The sequence below is a fragment of the Nelumbo lutea genome, chromosome 1 (genome assembly GCF_056320005.1).
Source record: "Nelumbo lutea isolate HS-2025 chromosome 1, American lotus-T2T, whole genome shotgun sequence".
NCBI lineage: Eukaryota > Viridiplantae > Streptophyta > Magnoliopsida > Proteales > Nelumbonaceae > Nelumbo > Nelumbo lutea.
The window spans coordinates 33,901,233-33,920,643 of NC_142684.1; the positions used below are offsets into that span (position 1 = coordinate 33,901,233).

A 19,411-nucleotide genomic window follows, 5' to 3' on the forward strand; every position below is an offset into this window, starting at 1 on the left:
TATTCTTTTTTTCAGCTTTATGTAGGGACCATGAAAAGTTTATTTTCCTGTGTATCACTTACCCAAGAAAGTGATACCTATCTCCTAAGTGGGCAAATTACTTTCCCACATAGGGAGAAAGTTGCCAACAGTTGAATGGGATAAAAATGTCCCTTTTAATAATGGATTTCTATGGCTAAAATGATCATTGCCTTGTTTACCTGAGAAATAAAAGAGCATAGGTAAATGCATTTACCTAAGTAAGCTTTTGCATTTACCTGGATAAATAACTTACCGAAAAGTGAATGGGGCCTAAAATCATACTATAACATGATAGATACCAATCAAATGGAAACCTAAAAATCAATTTTTCTTATTTAAATATCAAAGTGAAGCAAATAAATAAATAAATAAATAATTACTGTCACTAGAGCCTACGATGTTAATACCTAAGACAAACCCCCTTACAAGTAATTGGGTTTGTACAACAAAAGGAAAAAAATTGATCTACAGATTGGAGAAAATGAAAAACAAAATGAAATAGAAGGAAAATAAAAAGACATTACACGACAAAAATTCTAGAAATACTGGTACTCATACGATAAGGCAAAAGAACATACAAACACATTGACTCAAGGAAAAGGAAACTCAATAAATGACCGTAAAAACTTGGCCTGCACAATCAAACAAAGATTCTCCAGCTGTCAATTGAATTGCCAAATCGGGCCCAGAAATCAGAAATGTAATCAACTTCATCTCCTAGTATGTACAGCAAAACTGCAGATTTTGAGCGCCAATTTCTGTTTGGGAGCCTTCAATGATCTATAATTTTTTAGGCATAAAACCACCAAGAAGTCGTTTAAGAGAAATAGTCTTGCTTGAAAATTGTACCAAAATCGTGGGATGACCCATCTTCATCTTTCTGCTTCCACAACTCTCCATTGCCTTGGATATGCCATAATATTTTAGGTGAAAGTGGTGAATACAGATCTGTATGTTTCACCAAAAAGATGTAAAACCAATCTTTGATGAGTAAAATGTTAGTAGTTAAAATAATGAACAAGGAAGAAATAACAGCTAAAATTCACCATTTGATCATTCTCATTACAATGACTTTCTGCTACTAAACAAACCAAGGTTATTAAAAAAATGAATAAGAAAGACATAGCAGGAATAAGTGAAGCATGAGAGGGCAGCATTTGGGTGCAGTAAAGGCTGGCATCAACTCAACCCCAATGGGTTTAACTTATTTCAAACCAAACCTGATCCTTCCCAATTTTGGAGCACTTTTGCTCTCTTTGGATTCAGATGGGTTCCACCTCAGAATGCTGCTAGCTTATTCAGTTCACAGGTAGTGGTTCAACCAAAAAGAAGATGAAAGATGATATGGAGAGCCACCAGAGCAGGCTGTTAAAGGAAAGGAACAACAGGCTGAGCAATGCAGGACATTAGAGGTTGTTATTGAAAGCATCATGTGAAGGCAATACATTGGACCAAGATGATGGACAATTTTAAGTGCTTTTCAGTAGATGAGTTAATGAGAAATTGGTGAGCAGTGGCAGATGACTCCACTTTAAGATTAGGCTTCAACATCAGTGGATCCCCCCCAAAAAGTAACAGGATAAAGTTGAACTTTGATGAAAGCTCTCTTGGCAATCCAGGTCCTTCTAGTATTAGAGGAGCCTCTAGGGATGGTTATGGGATAATAGTGACTCTTCTCTGGCCCAATTTGAGTTGGAAACTCACTAAGAACAGAAGTGTCAGCTCTCCTGCGCTCACTAAGACTTGCTAAGCAGTTGAAGGTGAAAGGGGACTTTATGCTGGTATTGAGGTGGCTTAACAAAAACAGTCAAGGAATCTGGAAAGACAGGTAGATTTTATGGGAAATTAAGGCATTACCAAGAAAAGTAGTGGCTTCATTCAGATGGATCAGCAGATCAGCAAATGGCTTGGCAGATTCACTAGCCAAGCAGGGGGTTTATAGGGAACAATTGTTTCAAGCTTGCTTGTAAGACTAAGATGTAAAGGGCTTAGACACATCCGAAACTGAAAATTGTACTCTTTTTTTCATTTTTATCAAATAAAAGTCACTTCTGTAATTGATCAAGAAAAGAAAATAAAATAAACCTGACCCTCCCCATAAATGAGATAGAGAAGAGCAGGGCAGCTATTAGAGTGATATAGGAGAAAAATAATGGCATTAATGGAGAGAGAGAGAGAGAGAGAGAGATGGGGCTCAAATGTTGAGCACTAAACATAATTATAAGGATCCTCACGGGTCCAGAGGTTGCTTAAACTTGAAATGGAAATGGTTGTCACTATTTACGACGTCCAATCCTACCCCAAAATGTTATGCTCAGGCACAACCTTAGGGTGAATATTCAGAAAATTGTCTCTCTTAACAGAGGTTGTTCTTGATATATATTTGGGTTTTATTTCTTTTTCCTTGTACCTGACAGTAGAGCTCAAGTAGTTTCCTCAGATTTTTAAGCAGTGTTTGAAAGGCATGGGAGGCATACACCTGGAGATGCGCCTCCAGGCAAGGCACCCCAAACGCCGAGGCATATGCCAAAGGAATTGACACCTCTGAGGCTACGCCTTAGTTGCAAGAGGCATATACCTCATGTACCTCATGCATGCCTCATACAAAAAGACAGAAAGAAAAAAAATAAATAAAAGAAAGGAAAGGAAATGAAAAGAAAAGAAAGGAAAAGAAAAAGAAAAAAGAGAAGAAAAAAGAAAAAGGAAAGTGAAGGGAAGGAAAGGAAAGAGAAGGGGTAAGAAATGTCCCCCCTCCCCTTTCAGCTGGTGTTATGCATTTCGATACATACCTGTAACAGGGGGTGGATCTGGTTCTCTAGTACTATGCAATACTGTGGTTCCAGAAAGCACAGTGATAAATCCACAGATCTCTGATACTATTTTATTTGCACTCTGACCAGACCAATCCTAAAAGCAAGAAAAACAATATTAGTTTGAAACATGACATGCACAAATACATGTAATATGATTGCATTATATAGATCCAATGAATACCTTAAACATTATAGCACTTGCAAAAATTGTGAGAGTTGTGAACATTGCATAGTAGATGGGAGAAACAATTGCAGCACTGAAGGTATCCAATGCCTGAAAACATACAAAAGATGGTCATGATGTATACAAATTGTTTTATTTCACATTTATGTTTGAAGAAAAGTGCTTATAGTAAAAGAATAATATGCATATTGCAGAAATAATAATTTGCATCTTACATACCAAGAGTGAGTTATTTGTTTCTAATCTAAACAGTTAAAAGAAGAAACATGACTTTAAGAAGATATAACTAGGACAAATCAATCAGGATTCAAAAATGTGACAGATTAAAAATGACAATATAATATTCTAAGCTTCATATTTCTTCATACTTTGGTGTTCTAAAAAATCAAGGAGTGCTAATATTGTATCAGAGTTTTTTACCGTTCCCATTCCCTTCCTATAAAATGGAATTTGGACTCCATAAAATAAGAATCTCAAACCAATTAACAGAAACCAATTAGATCATTCAAATACCTAATTATTTTAATGAAATTTTCTCACCAAGGCTGGTGTTATTCATTGAAGTGAGATTCAGAGGCCTGAAATCAGTAAAGGACAAGCTTGTAATCCATTGTTTTTGCACAAATTAACAGAAAATATATTTTCGCTTTTAATTAAAAGAAACCAATCAGGCCATTCAAATACCTAATTATTTTAGTAAAACTCAAGGATGTTTGTCATTAGAGTGAGTTTCATGGAAACCTGAAATTAGAAAAGGACAAGCTTGTAATTATGTGTTTTTTCCTTTGTGATTTAAAGTGTTTTCTAGCCATGAAACTTGTGATTTAGCTTTGTTATTCTCCCCAAATTGGCTTGTCCAATACTCTAGAGTTGATTTGGATGAACAAGTCAGTCAACTTATAATTAGTAAACATATCTAAAGCATGAGAAGTTTAACATATGTGGCTCAATAGGACGCAAACCAGGCCTACACTAACCAAGGAACTATTTAGCTAAATTCTAGTTGTTTTCTAGCCACAGCTGCTCAGACTTCTCTAGAAAAATCTTTAGGAAAGGGCTGGGCATCCTGTATAAAGTTCTTGTTCAATAATATTGTGTTGGTAGCAGAGTAAACCACATGATGGAAAATCTCACTTGAAGTTTCAAGCATTTGATTGGTCAAAAGTAGTGGCAAGATAATATAGTTCAAAAAGTAGGCAGTAGAAAAATCAAGAGTAGAAGAGGAGACTAGGAAACATCTGTTCTAGGTCCTTAAGATCATTGTTATGTTCAGTAGAAGGAACTAATGTACTAGGGATAAAGGCTCCAAATATAGGTGGATGGATTTTATGGGTCACAACTGTAGCATTTAGATGCAGTTCCAGTCATCCAGGAAGGTAGATATTGTAAGTTACAGTCAAGGTTCAAAATTCCAACATGATACGCCCAATATTGGGCGTGATTGGGCATATCGCATTGTATCACCAAGTCTTGGATACCCCAAATAAGGGGTGTTTTAGATTTTTTGAGTGGTTTCAGGGGGTACGCATGCAAAACTGACACCCTGAAGCAATTTTTAAGAAAACTTGAAAAAAAAGAAGTTAGTAAGCATTGAAACACCCGATACACCTGTTCATGTGTATTTGGTGTATCAATACTTTGAACCTTCGTTAGAGTGTAGTAACAAATGAGACTAACTCTCCAGTAAAGGGTTAGGGAGGTAATATGATTCAGTTTTAATTAGTTGGTCACTTGGTTGCAGTGTTTTAAAAGGTGTGGGAGGCATATGCCTGGAGGCGTGCCTTCAGGCGAGGCGCTCCCAAAACGCCCTGAGGTGTATGCCAGAGGTTCTGACACCTCTGAGCCGTATGCCTCAGGTGCAAGAGGTGTACGCCTCATGCGCTTTTTTCAGGAGGATTGCTAGAGGTGTACACCTCATGCACCTCATGCACATCTCATATAAAAAGACTGAAAAAAAAAAAGAGAAAAAGAAAAAAAGGAAAGGAAAGAAAAAGAAAAGAAAGGGAAGGGAAAGAAAAAGAAAGAAAGAGAAGAAAAAGAGAAGGAAAGGGAAGGGAAGAAAATACAAGGGGAAAGAAAGTGTTGTGCATCTTTATTCTTCTTAATATAAAAGATTTTTATTAAAAATAAAGAAAAAAATGAGATCCCCCCTTCCTCTTGGCCCCCCTCCTCTTAAGGAGGCTTACACCTCTTACGTTCTGAGCTACGCCTCACGCCTCTAGGTAGTGGAACGCCTCGCGTCACGCCTCCGTGTTTTAAAACATTGCTTGGTTGATGTTCACCTGATTGCTCCAGCTGAGATTCCAAGAGGTTAGTTGAACCAAAAAGGTAAATGGGTATTGAAATATAGTAGCAAAAAGAAATTGCTCAATATTGCATAACATTTTACAAGTAAATCTAGACACTAAGATCAGTCTAGCAAAAGACTGTGTGGATGTATTAATGGGCAATGTTTTAGGTTACTCTCTATGTCATGGACTGCTAACATAAAATATATACTTCTCCACCTTCACTTGAATGTACCAATCAAAGAGAAGCATTAGGAGGCAAAGAGTAGTTACTGACTGGGGAAAAATCAATTTATAAACTTCAACCAAATTAGCTGCAGTAAAACTAGTTTTTTCACATGTGAAATCAGGGTTTGAAGTAACACAAACTGAGAGAATGTGCAGGATTTTTTTTCATCTCATACAAGTCAATCGACAATTTTTTTATTGGTGATACCGAAATAATTTTACTATACAGAAAATAATTGTGCCAAGAACTCCTTCTAATAGGCTAGCTTTTTCTACCTAACCCATTTGTATTATGTGTTAATTTTCTATGTTATAATCAGTTCAAAGAAGAGTCCAAATTCTGAATCCTTGACATGAGTTGAGTCAATGAGTATGTACAATCCTGGGAGTAGCTTCACAGAAGTTGATAGGCCATAACATCAGCCGCTGAAAAGGACCCACTCATACTAAAATTGGACACAAGTTGGATAACCTTGATATTCTTAAACATAAAGGACCTGAAGTATGAAGATTGTGGATCATGAGTTCAAACTTTATTAAAGGCAAAGTAATCTTTGAGCCTTAAGTAGCAGCTTCTTCAGTTAGGGATTCAAGCCACAGACTTCTCTATGACTACAAGCTTAAAGATATATTCAAGTAGAAGATGGCCTTGCCAAGCAAGGCATAAATCAAATTTGGTCATCCTAAAAAAACAATAAGATCAAATAAAAAAATAGAGGAAATTGTAATAGTAATCGTTAAAGTTAGTCGAGAGGGGCAAACCTGCCCTTTTTCTGTTTATTATATCTGTTTTACATAACTGGGGGCACAGTTGTAATTCCGACTGTCAATGAATGAAAATATATCCTGGGTTGACAGTCAAGGGAGTCAACTTTCACTTTTCCATTTTTCTTCTACTGCTGTTTCTTATTCTTTTCTTTCACTTTCTTACGTTAAAATATAGAAAGCAGTAAAGGAAGTTCACTGTTCACACAACCCTTTTGTGTGCCCTAGGAATAGAACACTCTATTCATTGCAAGAGGAAAAAGGAACACAAAAGGACTGCCCCTTAGGAAAAGAGGCTTTAATGCCTCAGATTATGTTGTTTGAAGTGCTGGTAGTGGAATTCTAAGTCTTCTCCTTGTCGCAGCCCTGGGAGAGATGACAGGTTGGTTGTGGATGTTGCGGCTGTCATATACTGTTATGTGGTGCTTAAATGGTGGTTTGTGGTGGTGGTAGTTTGATGGTTTGGTGGTTAGTGTGTGAGGCTACCTTGGTGTTTTCAAGTGAATGTGTGCTTATTTTTGGTTTTTGCCTAAGCTGAAAGTAGTGTTACAGTAGCTGTATAACAGATGTTTGATAAATTGTTTTGGTGGTAAATTAGTGGTTTGTTTCCTTGATTCATGGCCTCATCAAGTGGTAGCTCTAAGCCTGCTTTTGTTATGCAATCAGAACTCATGAATTCTCAGTTAACCACAGTGAAACTTGATGGTACTAATCATATACAATGGGCCAAGTTGGTTGAGGTGTCACTCATTGAGTGTGCTAAATTGAAGTACATTAAGGAGGGTTCTTTGAAAAGTGGATCAAAATGGTATAATGAATGGACAAGAGAATACCCAAATTATGACTTCCCTATGGATAGTATGGGGAATTATATTAGTGTGAATCTCATGTTTCTAGACACAGCAAAGGAGATTTAGGATCATGCCAAGCAGTGTTTCTAGACACTCCTTTGCCAATCTCATGTTTCTAGACACAGTAAAAGTGTAAACACTAAAACCTAAACAATTCCCCTCCCCCCCAAATTCGATTAGGCCCCATTTTGATTTTCGAATCTTCCTCAGTCTCTCGACTCTCCCATGCCTTGCTCAGTCTGAATGAATGCTAACCCTATCACCCAGCTCCCCACTAGCCACTGGCCCACCAATGCCTCTTGCTGTTGCCCGCTTGTCACACCTATCGCCATTGACGAATTGCCTCCAATCGTAGCCACTACCATCAATGATTGCCTGCCTGTCATAATACCAACAATAGCTATTAAGGAACTTAAGCAATTATCTCCTTGCTTGAAAAGGAAGAAGATAGAGAGATGTTTTACACTGGCCCACTCCTATCGCTTTCCACACTATTATAGTATTATCCCCGTCCACCGGGCACCAAAGGTTAATCTCATTTGCCCACAGGCCACAACTACAGCCAAGCTTGCTATTGCCGCGATTTTACAGATATTAGCATCATTTTATCTTCTTTTTAGTTTGCAATTTCTTATAAAGATGAGGAAATCACTAAACCAGGAATATATCATGCATACATGAGATTTTGCACTAGTTTGGATTCATATCAGAACCAGAGTAGATGGCTGACTCCGAATCAATTCAAATCGAATCGAATAATTGACTAAGTCAAAATCGAACTCAATTTTGAGTTTTTGACATCCATGGATATCAATTTGAATTTGAATATTCAAATTCAAATTTGAATCTTTCTTGATTTTATTTGAATTTCATCCATTTATAGGCCTAGTATTCTGGACAAGATAATGCTACAAGAATATATTGGCTGTACCAAGATTATTCCTCTCTACAACAAGGGATAAAGTGTTGAAGATGCTTCTTGGAAAAGTTTAAGGAACAAACTTATGTTTTTTAGTCCCTATCCATTGACTTCAAGAACATAGAGAACACCTAGATGTTGCAAAATTTTTGTTAAGATTGAGGTCTGAATTTGAACTGGTGCGGGCTAAGATCTTAAGCAGTAGTGACCTCCCATCTTGATATAAGGTTTTCTCCCATATAAGAAGAGCCTCAACTCCACATAGTGACCATGCTCCTACCTTAGAGTAGGCTGCATTGGTAGTCTCCAGTGGAGGTCTTGCAGGCAGAGGTGTATGTTGTAGAGGTGGTGGTATGAGGGGCTTTGGTCGAGGGCCTAGGGTGGCAATGGTGGGGGTTAGGAGGTGTAAGAGGTTGTACTGGATGTGGTTCAGTTCGTGAGCGTTCACACTGTGGCCGAGGTCACACAATTAACTTTTGCTATGATCTTTGTGCCCCTCCATCCACTTGGGCCAACCATGCAATAGTGGAAGATGATTTTGGGATGCTGGTTTTGCAGACGATACACCTACTCCAAGTGTAGGTAAGGGAAGGGACAATCTCCATCACACATGAGGAGTATGAGAGGCTTCGCTAGATTACTTCTTCTAGTGCTACCACTGCTACACTTGTAAAATCAGGTATAGCCTGTCTTGTTTCTAATTCCAAACCTTCAACCTAGGTAATTAATTCTGGAGCATCAGACCATATGACTGGCTCCTTAGACATGTTTATGTCTTTGTCACCTCTCCCCATGTTTCAGACTGTCATTTTAGTTGATGGCTCCTCTTCCTCCATTATTGGTACTGGTAATATGTCTCTTGGTTCTAACCTTAATTTACACTATTTTTTATGTACCTAAGTTTCTCTTTAGCCTCTTGTTTACATGCAAGCTTACTTAATCTCTTCATTGTTCAATAACCTTATATCCTTCTTATTGTGTCTTGTATATCTCAAGATGAGGAAGACGATTGCTGGCAATCATGATGTTAGAGGAATATACTACTTGGATGACCATGGTCCACAAAAGGCACTTCATTCATCTCTTACCCCACATCAATGGAATTGTCATTTTGATAATCCATTCCTACATGTTTTGAAGAAGTTGACTCTCACCCTAGCTTTTATAACTAGTTGGAATGTAAGTCGTGTCAATTAGGCAAACATCATAGAATATCTTTTGTTTCTAGAGAAGATAAGAGAGTCCTGAGTCCTTTTGATTTAGTTCACTCAGATGTATGGGGTCTAAGTTGTATGTCATCATATAATGGATTCGAATATTTTGAAACTTTTATTGATGACTATTCCAGAATGACATGGATTTATTTAACGAAGGACAACTCAGAATTGTTCTCTTTTTTCTATCATTTCATGCTGAGATAAGAAATCAATTTGGGGTATTTCAATCTGACAATGGTAAAGAATATTCATAACACAATAGTTTCTAGTCTTAGGACTTGTTCGTTTCCTCTTAACACTTATCTCTTAAGAGGAATCTTTTAATTTTAAGAGGAAATTGGTTGTTCATTTCCTCTCATCTCTTATTTCTTAAAGTGCAATCATACAACTTTTTGTTTTCCAATGGTACCCTCAAAAAGACAAATAGAAACCATCATATATGGGGTCAAAATGGATATTTGATCATTTTCAAAATTCAAAACAGCATTCTCTGCACTCAGAGCTCAGAGGAAAGAAAAGCTCACCAATACCAATATACCTCTTAATGTAATTATTGCACTTTCAGATGTCAGATTTCAAAGTAAACGAACAGGCCCTTACTTTGATTCCATAGTATTATCCATGAGTATTCTTTCTAGTTGCACACTCCCCAGCAAAATAGGGTGGAAAAATAAAGGAACCATCATGTGGTTAAAACTGGTCATGCCTTATTGATTCAGATATTTGTTCCTAAAGTCTATTGAAGTGATGTAGTACTCACCTCATGCTTCCTCATAGACTATATTTCCTCAATTTTAGATGGTGAGTCTCCTTTCTCTATCTTATTTCCTTCTGCATCTCTTTGCCCCCTTTCCCCCCTCACGTGTTTGGTTGCATGTACTTTGTTCACAAAATTGGGTCTTCGCTATAATAGATTGACTCCCAAGCTATTAGATGTGTTTTTTCTTTGGTTACTCTTGGACTTGAAAAGGGTACAGATGCTATGATCCAATCCTTCGGAAGGCATTTGTTGCTCCCAATGTTACTTTCTTTGAGAGAGAGTCTTCCCTATTTTTTTGGGTGTGAACAATCCCCTTTCATTCCTCTTCCTTTTTTCCTCCAGTGGTGTATTTATCCTCTTACCCATTGTTGAGGAGCCTCTTCGACCATTGATTTACAATGTACTCTAGATGTGATCAACAAATAGAACCAATGCCGACAGTTGCACCATCTCCAACTTCCAACCCAACTTGTGCTTTTGCCATCGATAGATCCATCATAGTCAGACCTTGATCTCTCTATTGCTCTCTGCAAGGGTAAGCGTGCTTGCACATATCATCCAATTTCCCAGTATGCTTCATTTGCTCAATTATCAACTTCAAATCAGTGGTTTACCTCATTTTTGTCTTTTGGTTCTTTGCCATTTGTTGTTCAAGAAGCCCTCACATCTCCCAACTGGAAGAAGGCAATAAATGAAGAATTTCATGTTCTTCAATCCAACCATACTTGGGATATTACTTCCTTACCTCCTAGAAATCAAGCAGTTGGTTGTTGGTGGGTCTATATGGTTAAACACCATCTAGATGGTAGCATTGAAATGTTTAAAGCTCATCTTGTTGCTAAGGGATATACACAAAATAATGATGTGAATTATTCAAAGACCTCACCAATGGCTAAAATAGGATCAGTACGGGTAATCATCTTGTTAGCTGCACACTTTGATTGGCCCTTGTTTCAGCATGACATTAAGAATGCCTTCCTCCATGGTGATCTTCAAGAAAAAGTGTATATGGAACAACCTCCTAGGTAAATTGCTCATGGGGAGACAGGTAAGGTATGTAAATTGAAGAAGGTTATTTATGGGCTGAAGTAGTCACTACAGGCAAGGTTTGCTCAGTTTAGCAGTGTGGTGCAAGATTTTGATTTGAAATAGTGCAGCATTGATTACTCCGTGTTTAGCAAGGATCTTCATTTGAGAAGATCATCTTGGTAGTTTATGTTGATAATATTGTTCTTACCAGCAATGATGCACATAGAATTAGTGAGATGAAACAACTTTCATAGCAACTCTTTCAAACCAAAGATCTAGGAACCTTGAAGTGCTTTATGGGGTTTTAGATGTGTTAGATGAAACCAAGTTGTTAGGATCCAAGCCAATGAAGACTCCTATGGATCCCAATGTGAAGATGACAAATGTAAAAGGGAGCCATTAGAAAATCCTACAAGATATAGAAATTTGTAGGCAGGTTGATCTACCTCACTATGACTTGGCCTGACATCTCCTTTAGTGTTGGAGTACTCAACCAGTTCATGCAACACCCCACAACTGTTCATAGGGATGGTGTTGTGAGGATGTTGATGTATTTAAAGGGTGCTCCAGGTCATGGGTTGTAGTACAAGAAAGGGAGAGAGTTGTCCCTAGAGGGGTATTCAGATGTAGATTGGGAAAAGTCTCCAATGGATAGGAAATCTACCATAGGCTACATTACCTTCTTGTGTGGAAACCTTGTTACTTGGAAGAACAAGAAGCAAAGTGTAGTTTCTAGTAGTGTTAAAGCTGAACATGGGACAATGGCCCATGCCACCTATGAGTTGATTTGGTTGAGACATCTTTAGGAAGTGAACATTCAAGTTTGGCAGCCCATTAGATTATTCTGTGACAACCAAGCTGCAACACATATTGCCTCCAACCCAGTGTTTCATGAAATAACTGAAGACAATAAAGTCGACTATCATTTTCTGAGAGATAAAGTGATAAACAAGGATACTATTACAGCTTATGTCGAGTCAAATAACCGAGGAACTGATATCTTCACCAAAAGTTTGGGTCATTCAAAGATGGAGTACATTTGTAACAAGCTAGAACTTTATGACACATAAGCTCCATCTTAAGGGGGAGTGTTAAAGTTAGTCGACAGGGGCAAATCTGTTCTTTTTCTGTTTATTATTTCTCTCATTTCTGTTTTACATAACTGGGGGCATAGTTGTAATTTTGAATGTCATTGAATGAAAATATATCCTAGGTCAACAGTCAAGGGAGTCAAGTTCGACTTTTCCTTGTTATTCTCTCTTCGCTCTCCACCTTTCTTCTACTGTTGTTCTTCTCATTTCTTTCTTTGTTCTTTAAATTTCTTAAGTTAGAACAGTAAAAAATAAGTAATGGATATAATATAGCATGTGATATGACAATGGACTCCTATACAGAGTAGAACCATGTGTACCTAACATTAAATAGCTATTTTGGGGCTTAGTTGTATAAAATGGAGCAGATATTTAAGAGGATCCACCACTGAAATGGAGCAAAGTTGCCATTATGAATATGGGCTAGTAGAACTAGGTCCTCCTTCCCAGAGAGTTACTTCATTAAGTCACAAGGAACCCCTAGCAAGTCTCTCAAAGGAAAGGAGAGGAGCCACACAATGCACCTCACTAAGCATTTGCACCTTTACGGTAGCAGGGACCTCTCTGAGTATGAAATTATATATTGTTATCCCTCTCAGTTTAACATTTATACATTGTTCTCCTAGCTACTGGAAGAAATATGCTTCCGGAAACACTTCCATCCAGACTCTTTTTCATTTGATAGATGACAATGAATGCAATATATTTGCAAAAGCTGAATATTAAGAAAAAAAAAGGCAAAGCTCCAGAACTGAACAAAAATTAAGAATAACAAGGCAAACTAATGACCTTCCTGTATAAAATGTGCAAGAGGAAAAACAACAATCTATTTCAATTTGGTAGAGATATTCCCACAAAGTTAACTCTTTTTCAACTCTGGTTTGTTAAGCTGCCTCTCACCATATCACAGAGTTGGATGACTTAAGGTAGTGTTTGGCACAACTGCCATTTTTGGCATTGACATTTTGGCTTAATCAGCAGAGCAACACCGAAAGCATTGGGAAAACATTTCCAGTTGAAGTGTTCTGCTTTGCATATTTAAATTTTATTTTGATCAGTGGTATATTAAAGAATTATGCTGCAGTTAGGATGCTACGACTATTAAATTTTCTAGTGGTTCACCTATTAATGAACCATTTAAGATGGGGAATTGCTACAACTTCTCCCAAATTCTCAAAACTCAAAACATCAAAAGGTGTTTATTCCAACACCCCTACATCGACTTCTGATATATTGCATTGCTATTTTGAGGGAAACAAGCATTTGCAAATACATTTTTCGCACGTTTCCTATAACATGCTTATGTGGAAAACTCATCAAAGCAACCGTTAAAAATCACATCCATGCCAAACACCACCACCTTAGGAAACTAATGCAATAAACAGTTCAATAAGAGTATTTAGTGAATATGGTTTCTGATGAAGGGTGATTTGGCACGACCTAGTAAGGAGACACGTAGACACGATCTGCTCGAGGGGTGACAACTTAGCCGAACGAGCCCATTTCGCAACATTCGGAGCTCGAGTATCCCGCCACCTCGGCGTAGAGACACCTCGATACCCATTCCAGTTCGGGACTAAAGAAACGAAGTGCCAGTTCGGAGCTAATGAGCAGAAACGCCACATAACCTCAAAGGCCTCCACAATGGACCCCAAATTTCTCGGGCTCACGATGAGGCTCGTCCTAGCTCCACCTGAATTGGGGGTAAACGATAAACCTTATCAACATATTGCTCTCCTTCAAAAACGGAACAAACCTAATCTGCACAGCCCGAAAATCCCAGAGCTCTTTGTAAGGCCCATGACTACATTATATAAGGACATGAAACTTCAAGGCAAAGGTACGCATGATTAATTTGCTCACTAGCATTCAAGCACTCAAATATTCAGCTCGCATTCATAGCATAAATACTGACTTAAGCATCGGAGCGACCTCGTCGGGTTAGCTACCCCGGGTTCTCTGATCCATGATTTTGCAGATTGGTCCAGCTCCCAGTCAGAGTTCAAGATCGTCTTCCAGCTAGGAGTATCTAGATCGCGCATCATGAATTAGCGTCGTCTATGGGAAACGCTACAAAAGGCTATGTCCTCACCCAATTCTCTGAGCCTCAAGTAAACCTTCAAGCATCAACAATAGCGCTTGATCGAAAGAACCCCCTAGGGGGGTAGAAGCAAAGTGATTAATCCAAACGAGTTCTCATAGTCTTGCCCGGACAGAATCTCCCCAACTATGAGGCCACTCCCATATGTTGAGCTCTACATGCTCTTTGCGAGAGTTGACGGCCAATAGAATGTGAGGCCACCCCACAGGTCGAGCCCTCTATGGTTCTCGTGGGAGTTGATAGCCAACAAACTGTGAGGTCGCGCCGCAGATTGAGCCCTCCATGCTTTACGTGGGAATTGATGACCAGTAGGTTGTGGAGACACCTTCACAGGTCAGTCTTGCCGAGGTGACGAGGTGTCTGTAGGCTGAGGTTTTGAGAGCAAAACTAGACTATCAAAATTCCAACGACCTGGAGACCTATCTCCGAACTGGCAACTTGCTTCCGCCGACCTGGTGACCTACTCCTACCGACCTAGTGATCTGCCTCTACCGCCAAGATGGCAACCTACTTCCGCCAACCTAGCGACACACATAATCAGCCCGGACGAGCCTTGTTAGCCTTGTTTGCAAGGTCTCCCCTATAGGTCGAGCCCTCAATGGCTCCCACAGGAGTCAGCAGCCAACAGACTATAGTCGCCCTTATGGGTTGAGCCTTTCAAGGTTCCCATGCGAGTTGGCAAACTACAATTAGTAAAGCTGCCCCTGTAGGTTGAGCTCCTTGTGGCATATCGTAGGAGTAGGTGACCAGCACCGGACTGACACAGTGCAGCCATGACACCGACCTGCTATTTAAATTTCAACATCGACACACATAGCAAGGGGAAGCCAAACCGCTTTCAACATCAAGGACCCCTAAGCCGACCTCAAAATATGTTGGTAACAGGCCAAAGGACCTACGACGAAGCATGAATCTACTCCCTTCACTGAGTTGATCTCAGCTTTTGAGTGGGGGGCAATTGATGAGGGCAGATTTGGCCCTCCACTAACATCATGACACATGGCATATCAGAACAGTTGGACTACATACCAACATCACCTAGGCGACAACTTGCCTTAGCCAAAATGGGGTCCCAACTGGTGACCTGCCTCTACCGCCGACCTGGCGACCTACTTCTGTTGTCGACCTGGCGACTTGCCTTTTCCGCCGACCTAGCGACCTGCCTCTACCGCCAACCTAGCAACCTGGCGATCTGCCTCTGTCGCCGACCTGGAGACCTACCTCTCTAGAAGCTTGCCAGTTGTCTCCGAACCCTTCAGGATCACGACGCATAACCATAGGCCTTATCTTCATCCTGTCCGAATCGGAGGGAAGCGACAAGCCTTATTAATTGGCCAAGGATTCCGGGAGCGTTTCGCAAGACCCACCGCAGCCCAACTATATAAGGGCATCAGCCCCTGAGACCCTAGTAGATGCGCAATTTAGTTCTCGCAGCTCTCCAGCTCTCTCACATTTGGCCATCTTAAAATCTCTGATTCGCTAACTTAAGCATCGGTGTGCCCACCCCGGCTAAAGCAACTCGAGCACTCTGACATTATTTCCTTGCAAGTCCCAACAGAGCCACCTCTTCAGTTCATCGCCATTCAACTAGGCAAAAGAGCCACCTCTCCAACCCGTCACCACTCAGTTAGGCATCAGAGCCACCTCTCCAGCTCGTCACCATTCAGCTAGGCAATAGAGCCACCTCTCCAGCTCGTCACCATTCAGCTAGGCAACAAAGCCACCTCTCCACCTCGTAACCACTCAGTTAGGCGTCAGAGCCACCTCTCCAACTCGTCACTATTCAGCTAGGGAACAAAGCCACCTCTCCAGCTCGTCACCATTCAACTAGGCAACAGAACCATCTTTCCTGCTCGTCACCATTCAGTTAGGCATCAGAGACACCTCTCCAACTCGTCACTATTTAGCTAGGCATCAGAGCCACCTCTCCAGCTTGTCACCATTCAGCTAGGCATCTAAGCCACCTTCTAGGTATGAACCATTCAGCTAGACATCCAAGCCACATCCCAGGTAGGAATTATTCAACCAGGCATCCGAGTCACCTGCCAGCTAGGGAGCTGCCAAAATGTGCATCATCAGTTTCCATGGGCCTGAAGTGGGAAATAGCCTCACATCCATCCTATCACCAGTTGCATATCTCCCCCTATGATTATATGTTAATAAACCATAGATACAGAAAGCTCCAAACCCATCAATGGTAACAAGTTAAATTGTGTTGAGTATATTAGCATATTACTATCTATGAAAACCTCTAAAGTCCCAAATCGGTTGCAATTATCAAAATAATATGGTGTTATCCCAAGGAGAGGTCCAACTTGCAATCATCTATTCTCAATGCAGTGATAAAGTAATTACTGTACTTACAATATTTGACCCATGTGAGTCATCATCATCTAACCCTTGTCCCAACTACATGGGATTGGCTACATGAATCCTGGTTCACCACTTCATTCTTTTCAGTTGCATATCCCATACAAGTGAGGCCAATAATTTCTTGCTTGGATCTCCTTTTGTTTTACCAAATTGAAGCTAAACACAAAAATTAGTTATTTATTTGATGTAACTGGCTCAATTTAATTCTTTGATACCAAATGAAAGAGCAAATTACAAGGAGAAATTAACTAGAAAGAGTTCTTTTCTCCTAATTGATCTCATAAGAGTCTACTAGAAAAAGACTTAAGACACCTAATTTGCCACCAGATAAGAGGGAAGCTGTGAAATCCACATGTAGAAATGATGGTCTGATTGTTTATTTTCGGTTTAGTTAGTTTCCTATTATAGTTTGCAGTTTTCTTCTTAGTAATTTCCTATTCTAATTTCTCTAAAACTGTTGATTAGAGCATTGGCATGTAGCAAGATACAGAAACTGAAATATATATCTAATCACCTTATACAAACGGAATGTAAATTTTAGTGAACGAAAACCTTCAATGATTTCCAAAAGAAAACAATGTTGTAGTCTAATATCACAAATCAAATATGTGATAAGTAGATTGAGAAGTACTAACCATGTTTAGATAATTTAATTGAGTGATGATGCATGTTATTGCAACCATTGCAAATATCCATGTCTGGAAATATCCTGCCTGGTTTGTACCTTCGATTGTCAGTTTTATTGCAATCCCTATGGCCTTTATACTCATTACCTGTAGAACATAATATACACATTATAGATAGAGATCCCATTGCACAAAAGGAACCCTAAAAGTCAGTTGCAGGGTTAGGACATGAGAACTGAATACTTGAAATGAAAGAGAATAACTGGTGATTCCATAAAGGAAAAACCAAAATGTATTGACGCTACCAAAATAAATAACAAAACAAGAATATCAGATGAGACATGTAATAGAAAGTGATCCAAGACAATACATCAAGCTCTGACTCAAACATACAATTTTTTTTTCTATCATCCAACACCAACCCGCTTTGGTTTGTAGGTGGCAAAAAATTGTGAATCTAATGCACCTCATAACTTGACTCAGATACACAAAAAGTAGAAAATTTTGTGTTCAAACCATTGATTCTGCTGACAGGTAAGAACTACTTACTGCCAAAGATCCTATTATAGAACATATGCCTATGTAGACCATAGATTCTGCTAACAGGTAAGAACTACTTACTGTCAAAGATCCTATTATAGAACATATGCCCATGTAGACCATTATGTTTGTCTGCCCACATCGTGGCGCACAATGCAACATCAGCACCAGCACCACAGCTATAGCTGATGCCGTATACAAAAGAAATGCTGGACCATACATATTAAATCAATTAAGAGAAAGTTAGAAACAAGACAAAAAAAATGATAAATTGCAAACGGAACCAAGGAAACCATAATGAAAATAATGATAGTACCTGGCTGGATTGCTAAATCCCAAATTTCTTCTACAGAACTCGGAGGACTTTCTTCAGGAGCATGAAGTACAATCACCGTAGACCCTACTATACATAGAACACACCCCAGTACTCCCATTTTCTGCAATTTCTCATCCAACAAAAAATGCGCTAGAACCGCACTGCCCGTTTCCATGAAACACATCCAAGCCATCAAAATCATAACCACCAACTACATTTAACACTTCAACCAATCAAAATTCAAAATTCAACCTCACCTAACAATTATACTCAATGCCCCAAGCGGCGTAACAAGAACAGCAGGAGCAAAAACGTAAGCGACAAAATTCGCAACCTCCCCAACAATCACTGCCACGATTTAAAAAATCATGAATCAATCTCAACATTTCATTCAACAATGTCAGACATTTCAATGAAGTAAAACACAACTTACTAGTAAACATGCCGACCCACCAAAGCGGCTCCAACAAGTACCCATAACCTCCGACACCTTAAACCAACACAAGCACCAATGTATCATCACTACAACCTTAAAAATAACAAAACCCAGATCATGAAGCCTAGGGTTAGGGTTGCCATCAAATTAACTTACTAGCACGAGGACCCGACGCCCCTGCCCGCTTCAGACCCTTCTTCTTTACGATGAAACTGGATCCAATGAAGGCACTGGAGAGCACTGCAAGAACAAACCCTTTTAAATTATCTGTGTACGCGAGCGAAACGGCTGTTTCTCCGTTCGCTGAGGAAGATGGCGCCATCAATCATCGATTGATCGATTTTTCATCTAAAACAAACGATTCTTAAATCCTAGTGGAACAATCTCAGGCAGATTTCATCGGACGCGGATTCAATCGAAATCAAAAGGGCAATGAATCCGATTTTGACTGCAAGAAGAGCAATCCGAAACTCTGACGCCTACAAAGGAAGTCGTTAAAGAACGACGCCGTATCTCACCTGCCAGTCTACACAACGAGACGGTTGTTGCCAGAAATTAAATGTTCATTATTTGAACAAGCAATTAATAAGAATATACCTTGTCCGAAACCCGTTACGTATCGGTTTATCTTTATCGTACCGTACGCAATCTTTTCTGTCCCTATCCTGCTAACATACACCACTGGATGGTCGAGCCGCATTGAATCGGTTGCACTAAACCTTCTACTTATTCTAACCAAACCTGGCATTAAACCTAATGATGGGATTAGGTTCATCGGATTGAATCTTGAATCCATATTGGCTCAGTTCGGAAAGAGTGGAAACACAATTATTTACGGTGCAAATACGGTTGC

General features: G+C 39.4%; 1 protein-coding gene across 1 annotated transcript; it reads right to left on the minus strand.

Annotated features, from left to right (window-relative positions):
- Positions 1-328: 328 nt before the first annotated feature.
- LOC148874225 (putative magnesium transporter NIPA6) lies at positions 329-19,126 on the minus strand. Its single transcript, XM_088966987.1, has 9 exons — positions 18,715-19,126; positions 18,556-18,612; positions 18,380-18,470; positions 18,123-18,283; positions 17,888-18,015; positions 17,276-17,413; positions 3,016-3,108; positions 2,811-2,928; positions 329-969 (listed from the first exon to the last, which is right to left on the minus strand). The coding sequence occupies exons 1-9, from the start codon at positions 18,878-18,880 to the stop codon at positions 839-841; spliced, it is 1,083 nt and encodes a 360-aa protein (XP_088823113.1). The 5' UTR covers positions 18,881-19,126; the 3' UTR covers positions 329-838.
- Positions 19,127-19,411: the final 285 nt, after the last annotated feature.